At 25.7% G+C, this 20,646-nt stretch overlaps 2 protein-coding genes across 2 annotated transcripts; one reads left to right on the forward strand and one right to left on the reverse strand.

Annotated features, from left to right (window-relative positions):
* The first annotated feature begins 2,891 nt into the window (after window positions 1-2,891).
* Window positions 2,892-11,582, forward strand: LOC112601239 (PHD finger protein 20). Its single transcript, XM_025348727.1, has 18 exons — window positions 2,892-3,417; window positions 5,785-5,916; window positions 5,987-6,150; window positions 7,867-7,940; window positions 8,312-8,390; window positions 8,457-8,621; window positions 8,691-8,799; window positions 8,868-9,046; window positions 9,162-9,247; window positions 9,323-9,546; window positions 9,642-9,743; window positions 9,820-9,953; window positions 10,019-10,161; window positions 10,359-10,525; window positions 10,594-10,725; window positions 10,840-10,928; window positions 11,021-11,149; window positions 11,222-11,582. The coding sequence occupies exons 1-18, from the start codon at window positions 3,365-3,367 to the stop codon at window positions 11,362-11,364; spliced, it is 2,304 nt and encodes a 767-aa protein (XP_025204512.1). The 5' UTR covers window positions 2,892-3,364; the 3' UTR covers window positions 11,365-11,582.
* LOC112601240 (gustatory receptor for sugar taste 64f-like) lies at window positions 11,500-20,565 on the reverse strand. The gene is made up of 9 exons (XM_025348728.1): window positions 20,432-20,565; window positions 19,247-19,473; window positions 17,819-18,022; window positions 17,033-17,148; window positions 14,979-15,203; window positions 14,305-14,459; window positions 12,636-12,801; window positions 11,622-11,711; window positions 11,500-11,561 (listed from the first exon to the last, which is right to left on the reverse strand). The coding sequence occupies exons 1-9, from the start codon at window positions 20,563-20,565 to the stop codon at window positions 11,502-11,504; spliced, it is 1,377 nt and encodes a 458-aa protein (XP_025204513.1). The 3' UTR covers window positions 11,500-11,501.
* Between the last annotated feature and the right edge of the window lie 81 nt (window positions 20,566-20,646).

Here is a 20,646-nt window from a genome sequence, read left to right on the forward strand (position 1 = left end):
TTTGTTATTATTATTATTAATTTTTTTTGACCTTAAGTTATTATAATTTTAATATAATTGGCATATAATATTCATGAATAAAAGCATGTATTTTTTTTTTTTTTTATCAGTGCATTTACTTTGGGTACATTTTCTATGTAATAGCTGTTAAACCATATACTATGAAAAAAAAATTTTAAATTTGTTTCACAGTATTGTAGTACTTAAATAAGTACTTTGTTGATAATATAATTAAATACAATAATTGGTTCTTTTTTATATTTGTGTTATTCATTAATAATATGTAGTCCATTTGTAATATTGAGTACTGACTGAATGACTTCTAAAAATATTTATAGAAATGGAAGCAAAAGTTTTGTTTATCACTAAAAAACTAACCATGTTGTCCAAAACAGTAAGTAATATTAAATAAATATACGATAATATTAATTTTAATAAAGTTGTATCTATTTACCTTAAAACCTAAATGTAACTATGAGTCAAGTTTTGGGTCAATTGATTTTTAAATTATATACCCTATAATTTACGTCCCTACATAATAATATAAATAATCTATAAAATGTACTTCAAGAGTATATTATACAAAATAAAAATTAATAATAATTGCCAAAATAAACAACTACTGCAATTTGTTTAAAAAAAATAATGTTTTGTAAATTTTTATTTTAATGATTTTAAAATAGTATATAAGTATATGTGAAGGTAAGTCAACACTCGTGAAAAAAAAAATATTGCTTATAGTTTTATATTAAAAATAATCGGGTCTGTCACAAATGTTAATATGTAGGTAATAGTTTTATTAAGAAATTATCAAGTCATAATACCTTTAACACGCAGAGGGGGTGGCCAGAATTTCATATCATTAAATATGACAATATTTATGCCATTCTTGGACAAAAAAAAACTTATCATCAAAAATTGACTTAAGAATGAGAACAATAATTCTACTTCAACGATGATCATGCTCAACAATACCTACGACGAGAACCGATTAGAAGTAGCACAGAATGACCAGACAATTACCAGCATGACGTAGTTTATTAACAACTTAATTTTTAGGAAATTAATAAAAGTAGACACTATTACACTAGCCTAAACCTAATTATAACAACATAAATAAAATGTTTACTGCGTTGACTGCTACCAGTCGCGAAATGCAACTGAGAGTAAGTAACGGCCACAGCTACTAGCTCCCGGATGGGTGACCACCCGGGATCATAGTGGTTAAAAACCTTGCCTCACATATACGTGTTTACTATCAACCATAACAATAATAAAAAAACAACCTACCGTACCAACCTTACCCCTACAACAGCTAATGGCCCAAGTCGCCGAAGCTTAAGTTCAATAAAAAAAAAAAAAAATGTTTATTAAAACGTTTAATTCTAAATACCCACATATACAAGTCTCGGACTAGCAAAGGTCATTGTGAATGAAGAAAAAAATGTATTTGAAATTCACAAACTAACATCCAACCAATAACTTCTACTCAAAAAAATGAGTTTACCTGAAACTTGTGAAAATAGAAATTTTTTACACGTTATAGAAAGTAATATAATTCAATTAAAACACTAGTATAGCTGCACAAAAAGGAACAAACAAGTAATTTGACAGAAACGAAGGGGCAACATCAACAATTACAGTTCACTGTTTAGGGAGCCACATCCAACGACATCAGTTACAAATCACTCATAAAAAATCTTTGTGACCACAGTCCTTTTTTTTATGATTTCCAGTAAATAAACTTATACAGAATCTTGTATCATTGATATCTTGTATTTTAAAATCTAATACTTTAATTTAAAATTGAATTATTTAATAACAAAATACAAAATTATTTTGATTTAAAAAAAAACTATTTTTTCCTAGGTTGATGTTTTATTTTTAATAATTATTATAAAGAGTACGAAGCATCTTCATTTTTGACTTTATAAAAGTACCATTTAGAACAAATCTAACCATCTCGAGAATTAAAAATCCTAGTCATTTTTAAAATATAATTCGTGTACAAACACACATAAAAACGGGTAGGTATTTTCATAATTAAACTATTACCCAATACAAATAGCCAATAGGTATAACGACTTGAAAATTCAGTTGATTTAAAATAAGACATTATAAATTTACAAATAAGCTTGACAAATATGCATTGGATAAATATTCACGTAAACGCTCAATGTAAAACATTAAACATTAAAGTCTTATATGTATACACAAATATATATGTATACACAAATATATATATATATATATATGTTGGTAAGCAAACGTTTGCTTTAATTTCAATAATGATACTAAACGCTAAAATAGTCAATTAATTTGTAACATGCTTAATATGTATCGAATTTAAAAATAAATTAGTAAAAATTACAATCTGAAACTATAAACTACGAAAATATCGGAACAGAACTGTGTTGATGAGATTTAAAATGTGTGAAAAAAAATTCGTCTGAAATTGTTGATAATTTTTGGTAGATCTATTACACTCTATATGCTTGTACAATTCTTCACAAAATACACTTTTATTTTAGAAATTACGAGCAGCTTGTAGCCAACAGTAGTTATTAGGTCACGCCATTAGTTTTGGAATTTCGAGCCCCTGTTAGAATTGTACATTTTAACACTTACGTCCATGATCGGCATGATGCATGTCCTGTATCTGTCCTATATGAACACTATGAACTATGAACGTTGTTTATCATTGTCATGTTTATGATAATGTACTGTTGTATATTCGTTCAAGCAGTTTAAGTTTGGCGGGCCCTAAGCAACTCGCGTGATAAGTGTTACAAACCTCTTGTCCTGCCGTTGTGTTTGCAACACTTATTTACCTAACGCGATCGAAATGAAAAAGAAGTGGTGGCGATAGAGTAGCTTTCATTTTATTCAATGTACCGCGGTAACGTGGAATCAACCCGATCAACTAAGATTATTTTTTGTTCTACCTATTAATTTGTGCTTAAAAATAGTTATCGTATTTTTTTTTATAAGTTTTTATTGTAGAAGTACCTTCCTGTTTCTAACGACTTCTTATCATTTGAGCACCGCCAAAGTGTGTTTATATTTTATTATCGATATCGATTACTATTCTCTATTCGGTTTATTTACTATTATTATTTTTTTTTTTTATCATACTTCAATTTAATATTTGAGAATTATAAATATTATAATAATTAACGATGATTCCTTTAACATAAATTACACTAAACGTACTGTTAAATTTCGATTCCCGAAATCTACACCGAAAGATTGATGATGATCAACTAACACCATACATTTCCCGATCACCGAATGGCGTCCATCGTCGCTGTAAACGTACTCTACTGAAAATTTTACCGCCGACGACGTAAGAAATTGAACGAAAATGGAATTTGACATCGGGACAGAACTCCTAATTCAATCACCTGGAAATATATGGTAAGCACTAAGCATTACTACACAGATTTTTCGAAATTCGCATGGTTATTGGTTTGTTTAATGTAGCTGACACGACCTCGCAATTGCGTCCACACATACGACAACCATATCATCGTTATGCATTGTGTGTAGAATTTTTTATTGTATTTCAACTGATTAGGACTGATAAGAATTGTTATCCAAATAATAACATAATCAAAAATTGAAGGTCTATTTATCAAGAATTTTTAGCAATCATTAATTTTAATTGTTGTTTCAGACCACTTAATAAATAGAAATATTATTGGTGGAGACAAGTGAATGTTTGAAACGTGTGTTGGTTGTACATTTAATTAAATTTAATAACCATTGTATTATAGGAATTAATTGTATCTCCTATAATAATCCATACACATAATTCTATTTAAAACCGATCTTGGCTTTTTAAAAATTATAAAGTTGAGCTGCATTTTAACTTGTAACTGGTCTTATGAGTAATTTTTGTTATTAGTATAAAGCAGGATAGCCAAATTTTTGTGGGTTTTATGCCAACACTTTATAATTGAAGTTTTCAAATAAATATATGCATCAGTTATACGTTCATAGGTTTCTACTGATAAATTTTACTGGAAGGTTTTAAAACTTTGTATACAGTTTTAGTTGTATATTTTATTGTTCTTAAAAAATTTTAAAGTAATACTACAAGAAGAATTAGGTTTGTCCAATAAATATATGTTAATTCTTTGTTTTGATTTGGATTTGAAATAATTTACTGTGTAAATTAAACTTTCACATACGCAAACAAAAATATTAAGGTTATGTGAAATTGGTCACTTTTTTGAATGTATAAAATATTATGTTTAGAAGCAGTAAGTTCCATACTTTTATAATTGATAGGTTTGTTTTTAAAACAGAAGAGAGAATTTTGTTTTCATTAAATGCAAGATTGTTTAACAAAATAAAAATATTTTCACATGTCATTCAAATTTGGTCTGCAATAAGCATTTTATAAATTTTCCATCCCTAGTATAGAAAATGTCACTTAAAATTAAATGATTTCAAACATGATAGATACAATAAATTTCTTTATGGTACTTAACTTACAAATTGCAACACTTATTTTACGTTCAATTAAGATTTTATATCGTAAAAACCAACAAAATGATAATTTATATTTTATATGCAAACTAATATATTATGTTTTGTATAAGCTGTTAATATAATTCAAGGAACCTATAATAGCATTTTATAAGATTCTTTTCTGTTTTATTGTATGTGTTTTGTGAAATTCTTTTATTCGAGTTCATCAATGTAAAGCTAATAGTTCTCATAGCTATCTCAGAATTTAAGAATATTATAATCAACATATTAATCTACTATAGAATATCTTTTATTAGGAGAGGTTTTTTAATCTGTTAAATATTAATACTTAATGTTAAATGTGGTAATTTTTTCATTTATATTTGTCAATAACTGTATTATCTACTTTATAATACATTATGTGATAAAAATTAAGTGATAAAAATAATATCATATTGATATTTTTTTAGTACATAAAAATTATAATTTTTTTTAAATGAATTTATTATAAATAAATTGTATATAATTAAAACTATCCTTCAAGAATAATAAAATAGAAAACTATTTTTTTTCAAAAATATTTTATTTCAGTTATCAGAAAAACTATAATTGTTAGTATGTTTTTTTTTATGTCTCTTATTTAACTATTTTTATTGAAATATTTTGTTTTAATTATATTATGTTATTTAATAGAGTATTATATAATCTTAGTGTTACATTTATATACTTAATAATTTTAAAATATAAATGGGTAGTGAATATAAAAAAAAAATGGGGACTCACGTTGTATGTTATTTACATGAACTTTGATCGCGTTGTATGTTATCTACGTTGTACGGAGATTGATATTGCATTTGGATGAATGGAGGGCTTACAGCAATCTAAATGACCACAGGTATATGCATAAAACTGTAAATCATCAGCTTCACTTTATTGATCTGAAAAAAGGGGACAATATCCAATCTATAGAATCTACATAGAGATGTGTCAAAATAAAGTACAGTATAATTACAAGTTGTGCCACCAACTTATTAAAACAGAAATTGATGGATGAGTGGTGGCACTCACTCAATGCATCCAAAAACCTTTTCAAACAGTTTTATGAAGACATGAAGTAAAGTTATTTAATGTGATAACGCTCAGATGGTAGACGACACCTATAATTTACATATTTCGGGGTAGAAAATTGTAGATAACGTACATCGCCAACAAACAATTGTGGTAGATACATTTTTCATGTAGATAACTTACGACATGAAATCCAAAAAATTTATTAATTATTAATTAAAAATATTTTCTTTATTTTAGGACACCGGCTTTTGTAGAGGAAGATGATGGTGATGAAATATTTATAACTTACAAAGATGGCAATGGAACAAATGAATGGATTAATAAAGACAGTCATAGAATTAAATCTATAAATGAAGAATTAATAAAAACGTATGAATAAATGATAATATATTTTTTTTGTTCAGTTATTATTATATTAATTTTGAATTTTAAATTTTAGCCAATCTGAAAATATTAATATTTTACCTGAAATAAAACCAATAATTACTAATGTTCAATTCTCTGAAAAAGAAATAGCAAAAAAATCAATTACAAGTGCACGATCATCCAGTATATTTAAAGTAAAGTTTAAAAAAGATGATTTTTTGACAAAAAAAACTCAAGGTAAGACATGAAATCATTTTAATTTTACATGTTTAATTGCCTAAAATTGTTTTAAGAATCATTTTAGTTTAAAAAAGTTTTAGGTAGTTTATATTTCTGTCAAAAATCTACAAAAATTCCATCTCAGTGTTTTATAAATTAGAATTTAATACCAAATACATTATTGTTTATAACTTTTTAATAACAGTAATTAATTGATAAAAATTCATCTCTTTTTTTTTTTTTTTAAATAGGAACAAAATAAATATTTGTTCTTTTATTTACCATGGAAAATATTGATTACTTAAAATTAGAAAAAGATCCCAGAATATTGAATTGTTATATTACATCCAGTTACTGCACATTTTCAGATTTAAAGGGTTAACATTTTTTATTGAATTTAATTATGTGTATTTTAGCAAATTTTAATTGATAAAGTTAAATTAAAATCTTTAATTAAGTTTAAGGTTATTTAGATGAAATTATTTATGTTACCTTAAAAGTTTTATACAGAATCTGAAAAAGAGTATGAAATAAAATATCTTTATATTTGCATCCTTAATTTAACTATATAATTTTTTGAATAAAACAAAAAATATGATAATAAATAAAATTAATTAAATTGTTAAAATAATTATTTAAATTCATGTTTGAAAAATTATCATATCCCTTTCACTTTGTATATGGTAAAGTAAAAGCAATAAAGTATGAATCAAGAAAAAAATAACTTATAAGGAAAAATAACTAATAACAAGTACTATCATTATTTCCCCACTTTTGTACTATATTACAAATCATCATACCAACTATTAAATTTCATAATTTTTTTTGCCAATGAATGTAGGTTACAGAAGTATCTTTAAATTTATTTATTTATTTTATATTAATTTGTTTACAATAAAATTCTTGGTTTTTTATTTTAAAAATATATAATACTGTTTCTGTTTCATATTATTGTGGTATTGTATTACAACAGGTAATTTGATATTAACCCTTAAATCTAAAATTGAATTACATTATTTACAATAGTTGCCATAACTGAATGGTAGCCAAACTTTTAAATTCAAATCATTTATAACACTTAAATTTCAGTATTCATCTTACTATTAATAGAATATTAATAAAAAGGTACAGTGACCTTTATTTGAATGCCTACTCCTGCAAGTTTCCCTAATAAACTGTATTAATTTATTTTTCTATAATCCTAGTTCTTATCAAGATTACTAGTTTAATCTAATTCAATTATTATACATTATACTGAATCAACTTAATATGAAAAGAAAAAAATTAAAACATAACACTTGTCGATATATATCTTTGGAAATAATTATCGTGTCAAATTATAAACTATAAATTAGTATTATATTAAAATAATGTTTTATCTAGTAAATATTAAAATGTATTTGTATAAAATTCTTTGATGTTATAATCAAATTTTTGCTTAGATAATAACATACTTTAAAATAATATATTTACTATAAACAAATACATTTAAAGTTCTCAATTTTGTGAGTTTGATTGAATTTGCATTTCATTAACTTAACTTGGTCTACAACAAATTATAGTTTATGATTAGTCATTTTTTTTCAAACTATTATTTAATGTGTATTATTTTACTATATATTATTATTTTTTATAATTTCAATAGTTTATTCAATATATATATATATATTATCAGTATTTCTTTTATATACAATTGCCATTTTAATGAAAATAATTATTTCATTTAATTTATAGATTCTAAAAATAAAGAACAAAAAATAATAAAAGATACTAAGAAATCATCAGAACGTGAGACAAAACAACTTCCTGTAAGTATTATTTTTTTTTTTTTATATATACTTTTTAAGTAAATACCAAGATAATAACAGACAATTTAGACTAAAGAAAGTTGTATTTTTTTTTTAAAAATTAATTTAACAATTTGTTTACTTTTTGTTTTGTATGTTGTCATTTTACAGTACACTACTATTGATGTATAATATTATGCAGAACATAATATATGAATAATACTGTGATTAACCCGATCAGATATTGTATCATACATTTAAAATGATATATTTCATTAAAAATCAAATGTATATTAAGTTTATATAGTAGAGTTTTAAAGAAATTGAACTTGTTAGTTATTTTATTCTTATTTTATTCAATATTTTTATTTATTACAATATAATATTTTTAGAGTAATGAAAAACATTCTACCAGCACAACATTAAAACATTCACTGATTGGAGAAAATTCAGAAATGGAAAACATTAAAGGTAATTAAATAAATAACAACTATGATTAAATAATATTTTATGCATATATTTTTCTTTAATAAAAAGTTGCGGAAAGTATTAATTCTTCAAAAAACCCAAAACCTTTGACAGAAACTAATTTAATGAGATCTGAAAATTTTGAAGAACTATTGGAAGATATTGAAGCAGAGGCAGAAATATGTTCACCGACAAAATCTATTTCTCGTAATGATATAAAACAAAAAAAAAAAAGTAAGAATGGTCCTTAGGATAATTAATAAAGATTTGATTCATTATCCAATTTATTTTCTGTTATCACAGAGAAAAAATCATATTTTGGTCAAAAAAGGAGGTCTGAAAAGAAAAAATCAAAAAAAAATGAAAGTAAAAATAAAAAATTAGTAGTGAAATTAAATTCAAATAATATTAAGTAAGTTTATAATTATAAGTTAATTTTGTTTATTATTTTATTAAAAATATATTTTTTACTTAATCTAGAAAAGATAGTACAATGCCAGATAATAGCACATTGAATTACTCAGATGAAAAAGAAACAACACCACCTTTAAAAAAAATTAAAACATCTCTTCCTGTCAGCAATTCACAAGAAAATTCTGTACAACAAAGTTGTTCACCATTATTCCAAGAACTAGCTAACAATACTCTATTACAAAAAAGTATGATATTATATTCTATGATAAGTCATTCTAAAATAAATTTTTATTTAACATCCAAATTTGTAAAAGAAAACTACATTAACTCATCATTTCTTACGTTTTTGTCATTTTTTAGTTAGAATGGATGCTTCTAACGAACAAGGATTAAGATGTCCAAAACAAGAATGTCGAAAATTGTTTCGTAAAGAAAATTTATTAATGGTTAGTGTCATTGAATTTCTGTAGTTTCTTATAATAAATAAAATGTATCGTAATAATGCATAGTTTTTATTTTAGATGCACATTAAACACTATCATTCTGAATACACTGAATTATTGGTGTCAACACCTAATGTAACAGATCTCGCAACAGCAAGAATCGAAGGTGAAAATGTTGATGAATTATCTCCGTCTTATTTTCTTCATAGAATATCTCAAATAGAAGCTAAAAGAAGCTGGGGCAATACGTCATATGAAGCACCTTCGCCAACTGCAATTCCTTCATCATTAAAACTGACTGAGTTAGTATTTATTTATTTATAATATTACGTTGTATGGTAATATAATTATTTTATAAGGATTTAGCATAAGTTGAGTGATAAAAAATATTTTACAGACAAGAAATAAGTAATAACACCTCTCTTAATTCTGAAAATTATAACACATCGTTCACGTCCATTGACCAACCAAACAATATAACTTCAGCTCATAATTCTAAGTAATGTTTATTACTAAGTTGTAGATTTATTTATAAGTATTATTTATAGTTTTATATGTTTCGCTTGAATTTTCAGAGATTCTGGAATTTCTGGTGTAGTAGAATCATTCAGCTCAACAACCGAGACACCAATTAAACAACAATATGTTGAAATGAAAGAAGCTATTAGAAATATAACATTAAATGATGATTTTGAAAATGAAACTAGAGGTAGAAATCAAGCATCAATGCTTAGATTATGTATGTTTTACATTTTAAATGTTATTTGATTGCAGATAGTTATGATATGATAAGTATAGGAGGCTCAGACCGACATTTTAAAATTAAAAAAAATAAATCAGATGTCGAAACTCTTCCTAAAGAAGAGGTGATCAATTGTTCATGTGCTTCAAATCAAGAAGATGGTTTAATGATTCAAGTATGTATACAATTATTTAATTAAACAATTGCTCAAAACTTTTTATTCTTTTGATATTTTTTATTATAATTTCATGCATTTCTTTTGATTTACATTTCTACTTAAAATTACTTAAAAATATTTCTTATGTTGTTCATACTTAAAGATAATGACTAATATCACATTTGTGTGACATCTCAATTTTACTTATATTCTAGTGTGATATTTGTTTGTGCTGGCAACATGGATATTGTAATAAAATTGATTCTGAAGATCAAGTACCCGACAATTATATTTGCACAAGTTGTTTAAATCCTCTAAAAAAAAGACGATCAAAACAATATGACTATTCACAAGATTGGATTAAAGAAGGAATATTAGCCAGGTTTGTTATATTTAACTTAACCCAATGTATCAACTTTATATGTATCTAAATTTTTATATAATTTTTAGTGTCTTACAACATAAAGATGAGCGACGAAGAAAAGATGAAGCTATTTTAAAACAGTCTCATCAGTTAGTAGCTGAAGTGATAGAACACAATAATTATTTACATAGTTTACGAGTTAAAACTATAATTTATGGGTATGTTATTTTTTAAGTTATATTGTATACTATTTGAATGATGTGGGCAAGAAATCCCATACCTGGTTCTCACTAATTTAATTAATTTTACTTCTTATTTTTTTTTTTTTTCAGTCAAACCCCTGATCATCCAAAACTGTATTTATGGACTGAACAAGGTTCAAAAAAAAAAGAAGAACCTATTCAAGACAAGCTTGAAGAATGTAAATTCATTAAATACTGTTTTTATATACTTTATATTTAAAGTTTTTTGAATATGTATTTTACATTAAATTTTTGATCTATGATCTTTCAGTGCTTTCTGGTCCAGTACCCGAAAAACCTATAAACAATTCTGACTGTAGAAAAAATTTACTCGAAGAAATTGAAGATGGTTTTGATAATTTAGAAGCCAGAATCAATTTATTTGAAGCTAAGACTAATGGTAGTTTTTCTTAATTTTAAGTCACTCATTATCTAAATTATTAGAGTCTAACAGTTCATTAATTGTTTACAGGACTTGAAGATCAAGTTAATGGCTGCGTAGATAATGAAGTCTTAACAAATACTGTTACTTTATTATTACGAGACTTGAATTCAATCAACCATCATATGTCATTAGAAAACAATAACAATAATAAAGAAGAAGAAAATGTTTGAAAAAAACTTCATGGATTTAGTTAATCACACTATTGTTACTTCTAAAATTCTCGTTAAATCCTATAAATATCATACATTATATATTATTTATTGAAATATTTTAAAAGTAACATGATTATCTGATAAAGGTTCTGATTTTAATTTGTGTTTTGTAGTTGTATCAACACAATTTCATATGTTAACACTGCTCCAGCAACCTGCAAAGAAAATGTTTATTTGTGATTAACTTATAATTTTCCTAATTTTGTAAAACTTACCCCCAAAAGAAAGTTTCTTGTGATTGAAAACATTTTTAATCCTGTTAAGGCAACATAATCTGATGTAACTTCTTGTAAAAATCGTTGTGTCTTAAAAATAAAATAATAAAATATTTTTTTGTTGTATTTTGTACAGAAATTTGTAAAATTTTTAAATATTTACCTTGTAAACAATACATTTTAAGATTTGGTTAAACAACTGACTATAGTTTTATTGTTTCAGTCTTTAACACAATTTTTTTTAGAGAATAAAATATTTTTAATTTTTAGTATTATTTTAATGTTATAGATCTATTTGTAGAATAATTGTGCTCAGTGAGTGCAAGAAAAATTTTTTTTGAAATAAATTTAAAATTATAGTTATTTTGTTACCAATTAATCGTATAATGTTCCTTCAGAATAAAATAACATTTACAAATAATAATAAATTATAAATTATGATTTGCAGTAAATATGTTTTAATTTTCAATTAATTATCATTTAATATTTATTTCAACTAAAAGGACACCATACTAATTTATTATGTTATTTTTAAAAACAAAATGAATCCCCCTATTATTAAATTTAAATGTAAGATTATTATCTATGTCATTATATTGGATATTTTTATTGGTATTTAAATTTTAAAGTTACAATAGTCAATAAGTGTACAGTTTTATATGCTCATAACTAATTGCATATTGAAATATCAAAAAAAAATATTTCAATATGCCCAAAATAATATTACATTTGAATGAAAAAATTGTGTACACTATTTATTAATAAGATGAAACGAAATATGTGGGTGTGATACTGTGATATCCTCTTAATAAGCTTACTTTGTTTTATGATGAATACATGATGAAAAACTAAGATAATATTTTGGTTCTTGGATGAAAATGGAAATAGTGTTACAAAATTACTGAGAACAAAATCTTATACACTTAAGTGGTTGGGAAACCTAGGCATGTAGTTCAATTGATAAATAATTTTATAATTTAAATGTTGATATACAAGAATGTTTTAAAGTCATACTTCTATGCTGTAACTGTGCGTCGGACACATGAAAATTTCAGGCACAATCTTCTTGCTCTCGTCATTTATAGCAGATGCTTGCATCACGACTGCTGTGGTCCGAAACACCAAAAACATAAACGAGTACATGTAGAACAGCGTTCTGAAGTAGCTGTGTTTGATGGAACTGGTAACAATAATCAATAATATATGTATTGGCCTTTTGATATATTTTTTAACACTTAATGTATTTTATACGTTATTATTATTCATAAACAGTGATTTTTTTTTAATCATACTCGTTTGAGTTCCATTTAAATGTTAAATCAAGAGAACGTGCGGCCACAGGTTCATGACTATTTTTCGTTAAAACTCGATTAAAGCGGTCAAAATTCATACTCGACTAATTCGTATTTTAATTTACTTAAATATATGATCAAATACTCATAAAAAAAAAACTTAAATCAGTTATTAATGCTTAAAATTACGTTGTATTAATGTTTTTTCTTTTTAAGTGGAATAACTGCGTTCGTGAATCGTAATGAAATATGTAATTGGATAGTTAAAGTGTTTTAGGTTCTTTCTCACACCAAACTATATTACTAAACATCGAATATCGATGGTATTAACAACTGACATAACTACGTTGTACAACTTATAAGTTCTTAAAGCAATGTACATATGCGGATATTTGATTGAATTTTAAGTGAGAAGCTTAAATCTTTCTTTGAATTACACCTAATTAATATTTTAAAAAATTTTCAATAATTTTGGGGAGAGGAACTAAGCCCCCCTTTTAAGTACCTCCCAATCTCTGCCTATGGCAATGTATCAGTATTAAAATTAAAAATATTAAAATTAAAATTTGATTATAAATAAGTTATTAAAATTGCCTATATTAACTCCTAAAAATCGAATGTGTCACTCTAATGTTCAAGATTATTTTAGCTATGTTTGGGTTATTACTTATTACTTGTTGCTAGTTACTACTATCTTAAAACAGGATTATAGCAGTCAAGACTATCTTAATTTTGGCGTTTGACACATCTGAATTTTACAACAACATCAGAAATTAGATTCCATAACTATGTACCATTATTTTTATCATTTATTTATATCATTCAGTAGAAATTAGAGGTAAATTATTTAAAACTTCAAATTAATAATCCTTTTCTTGTGTGTGCGTTACTGATTGCTAGAAGATCATAGAATTATAAATATAACTTATACAGTATGACCGCCAGTCAGTAAATAAGCAATAAGCATACTCTACAGGTGCGCCGAGCTCATGTGCAGAACGCTTATATATATATATACCTACCGCCAATTACACTGCTGTTAACGTGTTAAAAAAAAAAAAAATAATAAGTTATTAACAAATTAAAATTTAATAACTGACATTAATCAGGACCTCATGACCGCATATGATTTTTTTTTTGATATTTTTTTGTTAAAGCAAATTATGGCGCATTTTAAAATTGTAAATTTTTAAATGCTCATTATTATTTCAAAATTAAAATTCTACGTGCGCTAATAATTGGCATAGAATACTCTCTAATCTTACTGTTTTAGTTTTTGAAAATCTATGATCTTTATTAGATATTATAAACATAAAATAGAACAAATATGCTTAAAAAATAATACCGTGCATGAGTACATTATTATTTTGTAGTATGCATAATAGTCTCACTCGATTTCCGTAATAAGCTGAGCACAAATGAAGTATATGTTACTGCCTATTGACAACGCCACAATAACGTTAATGTGATCGTCGATTTTCTTGACCAAATGAGTTAAGGACGTGTATGTCTCTCGGTATTCCTGCCATTGCGACATTGTCAGCATCTTTTTTCGTACACCGCAACCAGTAGAAAAAAAAAATCAATATTAGTAATTACTTACACGTCTGTAGGTGCGTAATAGAATACACTACCATCCAACTATTATATTTAATTATAATATTATCAATTGACATAATATTAATATATATAGATAATAATATGAACAAACACGACATTTACGGTTTACACGGTTTACGCCGTTTATGGTTTATTATATATAGATATCAATAGTGAATTACGACACCTATTTATGTATTATGGGTATAAATAGTATACATTTTTAAATATCCTTAAGGGTATTGTATAAACTCGACTTCCTAGCAAGTAATTTCCTCAACTACGCATCCAATATCCACAAGTGACCACATAACCATTTAAGATATTTTCAACTATATATAATAAGTGTTTATATATACCAACTAAAATTAATTTAATTCGTTTTTTACATTATAGATTTATAGATACTTAACAGAAACATCTTTTTTTTTTCAAACAAGTATTTAAAAACATTTAAAACACTCACTTGACCTCTGACGTTGTGCATGGCTTTTGTTAGTTTCTTAAACTGAGCAGCCAGTGCTGAGCTGACTAACATTATGAAGAGATCGGTGAAATTCCACAGGAACGTCGCAGTAAGACTCAACCACATTACCAAGAAGCCTTTTACTGGGTTATAACTATCATAGTCGTCGTACAAATACCAATGCGTTTTTAGAGAAAACCGTTCGAGATATCCTGTGAATGTTGCCTGTGTATACACAATTCACATATCCTTTGCTGTTAATTAGATTGATATATTTTAAAGGATAAAGATTCAACTTATCTACCTATATTATAATATAATACGCTGTAGAGGCGGGCTGTAGGCCAGGTGGGAATATTCTTAATGGGCCGTAAGTATTCTAAGGCCACCGAGTTGAACCATGTAAATTTATAAGCTTTATATTAAAATAATATAATAATGACCATCAAAATAAAATAAATCTATTTAGGCATATTACAATAATATACTCGTAAAATGATTGTAAATGCTGGTTATCAAACAATAACGAAAGTATAAATTTAATCCAGCATGGCACTGTTGTGTATAACTACTATAACTTTTAATATGTAAGATAATAATAATAATTTCATTTAAATGCGGTATTAGCGAAAAATGAAAAGCGTGGTGTTATGAAAAAAATATACTTATTTTAAATTAGCATGTTATATTATGATACAACTATAGATCCATTATCTGTATTTTTATTTTAAAAGCGACTCATGGGGATTTACCTTTGAATATACATAAATACATGATGTTATGTATAGTTACAATTTAACAAGAAAATTATCAACAATTTCATTTTATTAGAACATAGAAGTTCTTTTTTAAGTACTAGTTTCTTTGCCTTTAGAATGAAGTTATTCAAATGTTAGACTTAATTGCTTATTTTTGTATGAAAAACTGCAAATTTTTAACATTTTTAAATGCACATATGATAATAATATTAAGTTAAAAGAAGTTTAAAGACTTAAATACAATAACTTTCTGTAAAAATAGTAGAAATTTAAAAACCCTTTTTAACAACAAAATATATAGCCACCTAGGTACATAAAATATCATTTATATTTAATATATTTTATGAAATTAAATTTTTTTATTATCATATGTTCGATGATCATATACATTTTATTTATACCTATTTATACTACAATAATCTATAATACCTATTCATTTGAAGTTTTCAAAAAAAAATTATTTATATCTTTATTTTATTTTATTTTATTTTTTTTTTTTTTGTGTCAATTTTGGAAGAAATAAGCCCGTTCTAATTAATTTATAATCAGGCTGGTTAACTTTGCTTTTTCACTAGGCAAGACACTCTCCCTGGTGTGATCTTAACATATCAACATGAAAAAAATGTTAAAGATAGTACATTGTGTATGTAATTATTAATGTATAATTTAAAATTAAATGTAATACTAATAACAAATATGTATTTTAAGTATTTATACTAAGTAGGTATACGTGGATTAGGTATATCTAATACATCAGAGTCAGATTGTCAGATTAAAGGTTAGTCAAAAGGCACTCGCTTCGATTTGCTACTTTTTTTAAAGTATGTACAATTTTACAGAATTGCCCTATGATTGGTACTTTTATACGGTACCATTATAAATCATTTAATTGAAAATTTGAATGAATCAAAGTTATTTATTTTATACAATTGTACTAAAACAGTATATTTTATTAGCATTTATATTTTTTAATATTGCGTAATGCGTATGCCAATCAGTATTATATTCAAAAAAAATATTATATGCGAATGAATTACTATTTTTTTCTGTTATTACCTATAGAATATTACTTTTATCATTATTTTGAAGCAAAATGTTAATTTATAGAATTTATTACTTTATTAATGTAAGTATACTTATGTGTGTATGTAATTATACATAGATTATCATTTTCATTTATAATTTAAAAACGGGAAAAATACCATCAAAGTATACCTACAAAGTACAAACAATAAAATTTACAATCATCAAAAATAACCATTATGTACATTAAATTTATGTATATTGTATACATACGGACTGATCTAGAAGTATAAGACTGCCATTATCATCATTGTCGATTAGCGACATGGATGCAATGTCATCTTTACCGCCGGGCCTTGTATTTAACCAATTGTGTAAGCCGTGTTCAGCTGAAAATAGAGTATATTGGTATAAAATTGTATAATTTATAAGAATAATAAATAATAATAATAATGATATAGTTTGGCGTTTAAATATTATATTTCATTAGTAAGTAGGTACATATAATTCTAAAACTATAACAGTATAATATATAATATAATTAATAATCTTAGACATTCTTTTTATACTAAATTCTATACTATGGATTATTTATAAGGTTAGGTTATTATTTCTGTATTTTAATGATTTAATTTATGGTTTATTGAACTTAAAATTTATAATAATAATTTGGATAATAGATATATAGGTAATGCTGATTTAACCATTTCTTTTTTAATTTGTAAAGGCACGACATTTTTATTCTACATATTTTTTTAAATTATTGAAATTACACTTAAAATTTATATTTATATAATTAATAAATATAATTGGAAAATGCGCTCGGATAATAAATTGGTTAACTCAGAATAAAATAATTCAGCTTTTTTTTATAAAAATATGTGTAATGTGTATTTATGCAAAGTTAAGCTATAATGTAAGAAAATATTAAGATGACGTTACACCTACATGTTGTTACGAACTTATCGTTTATATTTTGATAAGACGGAGACAACATGTTATGTATCAATATATATGGATGGCATTCTCTCTAAACTTTATTATTGTAAAGGTACTTACTGAATGCGAACACAAGCAATACCACAGCAAGAGTAGTGGATTTCCATCCGAGTCTTGGAGCGCCAAACCTTCGCATCGAAATCTCTACCGACCGCCAGTCTTGCATTAGCTTAGGCCATTTCTTTGCTAGTTTTATGAACATCCAAAGAGCACAACACGCATTGCCGTAAAATATACTTCCCGATGTGGCTTTCTTTATCCCTCCTACAGCAACGGTATTTATTTTAGAGAAAATTCTAAAATATTATTATCACAAATAGCTACAAGTAATGGGTCCCCTTTCTAACCTAACCTAAGTAGGTACCTATACTTTTACAAGAGTCTAGAAACAGTACAAGGACGAATTTTTTATTAAAAATTATATCATATTTCTTATCGATTATTATCATAATATAATAGTTTTTGTGTCAAAACGCTTTCCAAATTTAAAACTTTGTCGACATTTTAAATAATTGTGTTTATTTTTCTGTTTTTGTGAATTTTAATTTATTCAAATATATTCAAATGCGTGCATTATAATCAGAAATTTAGCAAAAAGTACAATTTAATTAGACACATAAGACTACACATGGAAGGACGCACTATTAAATTGTCAAGATCATTAAATGATGTAGAAATTAAATTAGATGTAATTAGTATGAATTTGGTTTTATTTCAGGGTAAATATACTTCTTGAATTATATAAAAATTGTAATTTTTTTTAACTCCACTGCTAATTGGAAAACGAAATTTATCATTCTGTTATATATGTTAAGCCCTATACGTGGCGTATAGATACGACAATATACAAAACTATATTTTGATTTATTATAATTATTTATAGAGTTTGAAAAATGGAATTCTAATGAGAAGATAAATTATTCGTCGAGATATGTTAAAAAAGGAGAACATGATTTTAAAAAGTCAAAACTGTAACCATGAGTATGTATTATTGTCATCGTTCAAAAATCAGGAGTATATTCTCAGGCGAGGCTACAGGAAAACATGCCATGATCGGGTCACGTATAAAATAGGCAAATATCAGAGTTCCCATACTTAAATTTATATTTATGTTTATCTATTATATATTTATATATAATCGTATTTTGTAATTTTTTTATTGTCTTCTGAGTTACTTGCTCAATATTATAATTGATAAAAAATTTTCTCTCGTGTTGTTTCTATATAGACGCTCGTTTTACTTTAGTGTTTTGAAATTCAAGATAACGCGTTCTATTACATGTATGTAGATTTACATTTATTGTAGCATTATTGTGAATTATGAGTGCGAAAATTAAAATTAAGCGCTACCATCTAGTAGATTAATAAATCGTGGTCACCAATACAAGTTCTTAATATTTATTCCAATGGGCGCCCATATAACTTATAGTCTTAATTATAAATAATTATAATAATATAGATATACTAGGTATAGAATATAGCTCGTGCCTTTCGCGGTCAGATTATCTTGATTCAAGTTCCTTATGGTGTAGTCCAACGAGAATAACTCAATGGAAGCAAATCCACAAAACAGGAGAACCGAGTAAATAGCAATTGGATAATACCAGCGAAACGTTAATTTATAGACATCTCTTCGGTATATGTTGCTCACCGGAAACACTCCAAAGATTGACGCAAACGTCAAAATGTACCGAATGTAGTAATGAACTCCGGTCCTAAATTGTTCATAAAAATCAATACGAAACAGGTTCGGTTAAAAATTTCTCACAATAACTACACACAAATATTTAGTCACAATTATAGTTGCAGTATATCCCAGTAAGTATAACAAGGCCATTTTTTATACATAGGATAGGCAATTGGTGAACCTACGGTACGCTGGCCGAGTTTTAACGGTATTAGAAAATATAATATTTCTCTATTCAATTCTGCATATAATGAAAAAAAAAATAGTGAAAATATTTTCTATCAAATAACAGTTACTAATTATAAAATGTTGAAATTTTGAAGCTCACATACATACATATACCCAATATTTTGTTCTTAAGATAAAGTGGCTCATTTCAAACACTCAATATTCGCATCAATATATTATAAATAGGTAGTAGTTGTAAAAATCTATTTTCAACAATAAATTCGGTAAAATTAAAACAAAAAATAAATAATAATGCATTGATGGATGCATCTAATGCGGTTTCTGTGGGAGTTAAATGTGACGGGTATAAAGTTAAAAAATGAAATATGGATTTTGTAACCTGCGTATATACAGGACCTGTATTGCAGGTATTAGAATTTTATACATATTTTCAAATTGTTAAAACTCATCCCTCTTAATCAAGGTTCGAGGATGACTATATTATATACGTCAGTTTCAGGAGCTCAATGATTAGGGGAATTTAGTTTTTTAACACAACACTGAACTATTGTCTATTGATACTAAATTTTTTTATTTTATTTTATTGCAATTTGACATAATATTATAATAGTATACATACTATGTACATATACATTATAATTTATATATTGCAATCAATAGCTAATGCCTAATAACTATATATTATGTAGATCATATTATACTCGCATATTAGCTGTTACCAAACATATTTTAACAATATAAGTACCTATAAAAAAACACGTTTTCTATATTGCTATAAACTTTCAACCGAGACTAACTTGTTCAGATATTCGTTGAATTCCCTCGCACTGTACTCTTGCGCGACTAGTGTGCTCGGACTCACCGAGTTATGTTTACTTTTTCTGATATCGTGCACGGCCGACATAATGGTAATTCTCGGCCGGAATTTCATTCCACAAGAACAGCTCTATTAATTGTATTGTTCAGAAATAGTTATTAAAGACACCGCGGTTGTGACGGTTGTGTCGTCAGT

Source organism: Melanaphis sacchari, unplaced genomic scaffold, assembly GCF_002803265.2.
Source record: "Melanaphis sacchari strain LSU unplaced genomic scaffold, SCAv2.0 Contig76_pilon_pilon, whole genome shotgun sequence".
Classification (NCBI taxonomy): Eukaryota; Metazoa; Arthropoda; class Insecta; order Hemiptera; family Aphididae; genus Melanaphis; species Melanaphis sacchari.

Coding starts and splice junctions, on each gene's coding strand:
- LOC112601239 (XM_025348727.1), top strand. CDS start 3,365: ATGGAATTTGACATCGGGACAGAACTCCTAATTCAATCACCTGGAAAT. Junction 10,526..10,593: donor AAAGAAGGAATATTAGCCAG/GTTTGTTATATT, acceptor TATAATTTTTAG/TGTCTTACAACATAAAGATG. Junction 10,726..10,839: donor GTTAAAACTATAATTTATGG/GTATGTTATTTT, acceptor TTTTTTTTTCAG/TCAAACCCCTGATCATCCAA.
- LOC112601240 (XM_025348728.1), bottom strand. CDS start 20,565: ATGAAATTCCGGCCGAGAATTACCATTATGTCGGCCGTGCACGATATC. Junction 15,204..17,032: donor TTATACTTCTAGATCAGTCC/GTATGTATACAA, acceptor GTGTATACACAG/GCAACATTCACAGGATATCT. Junction 12,802..14,304: donor CAGCTTATTACGGAAATCGA/GTGAGACTATTA, acceptor TATTGTTACCAG/TTCCATCAAACACAGCTACT.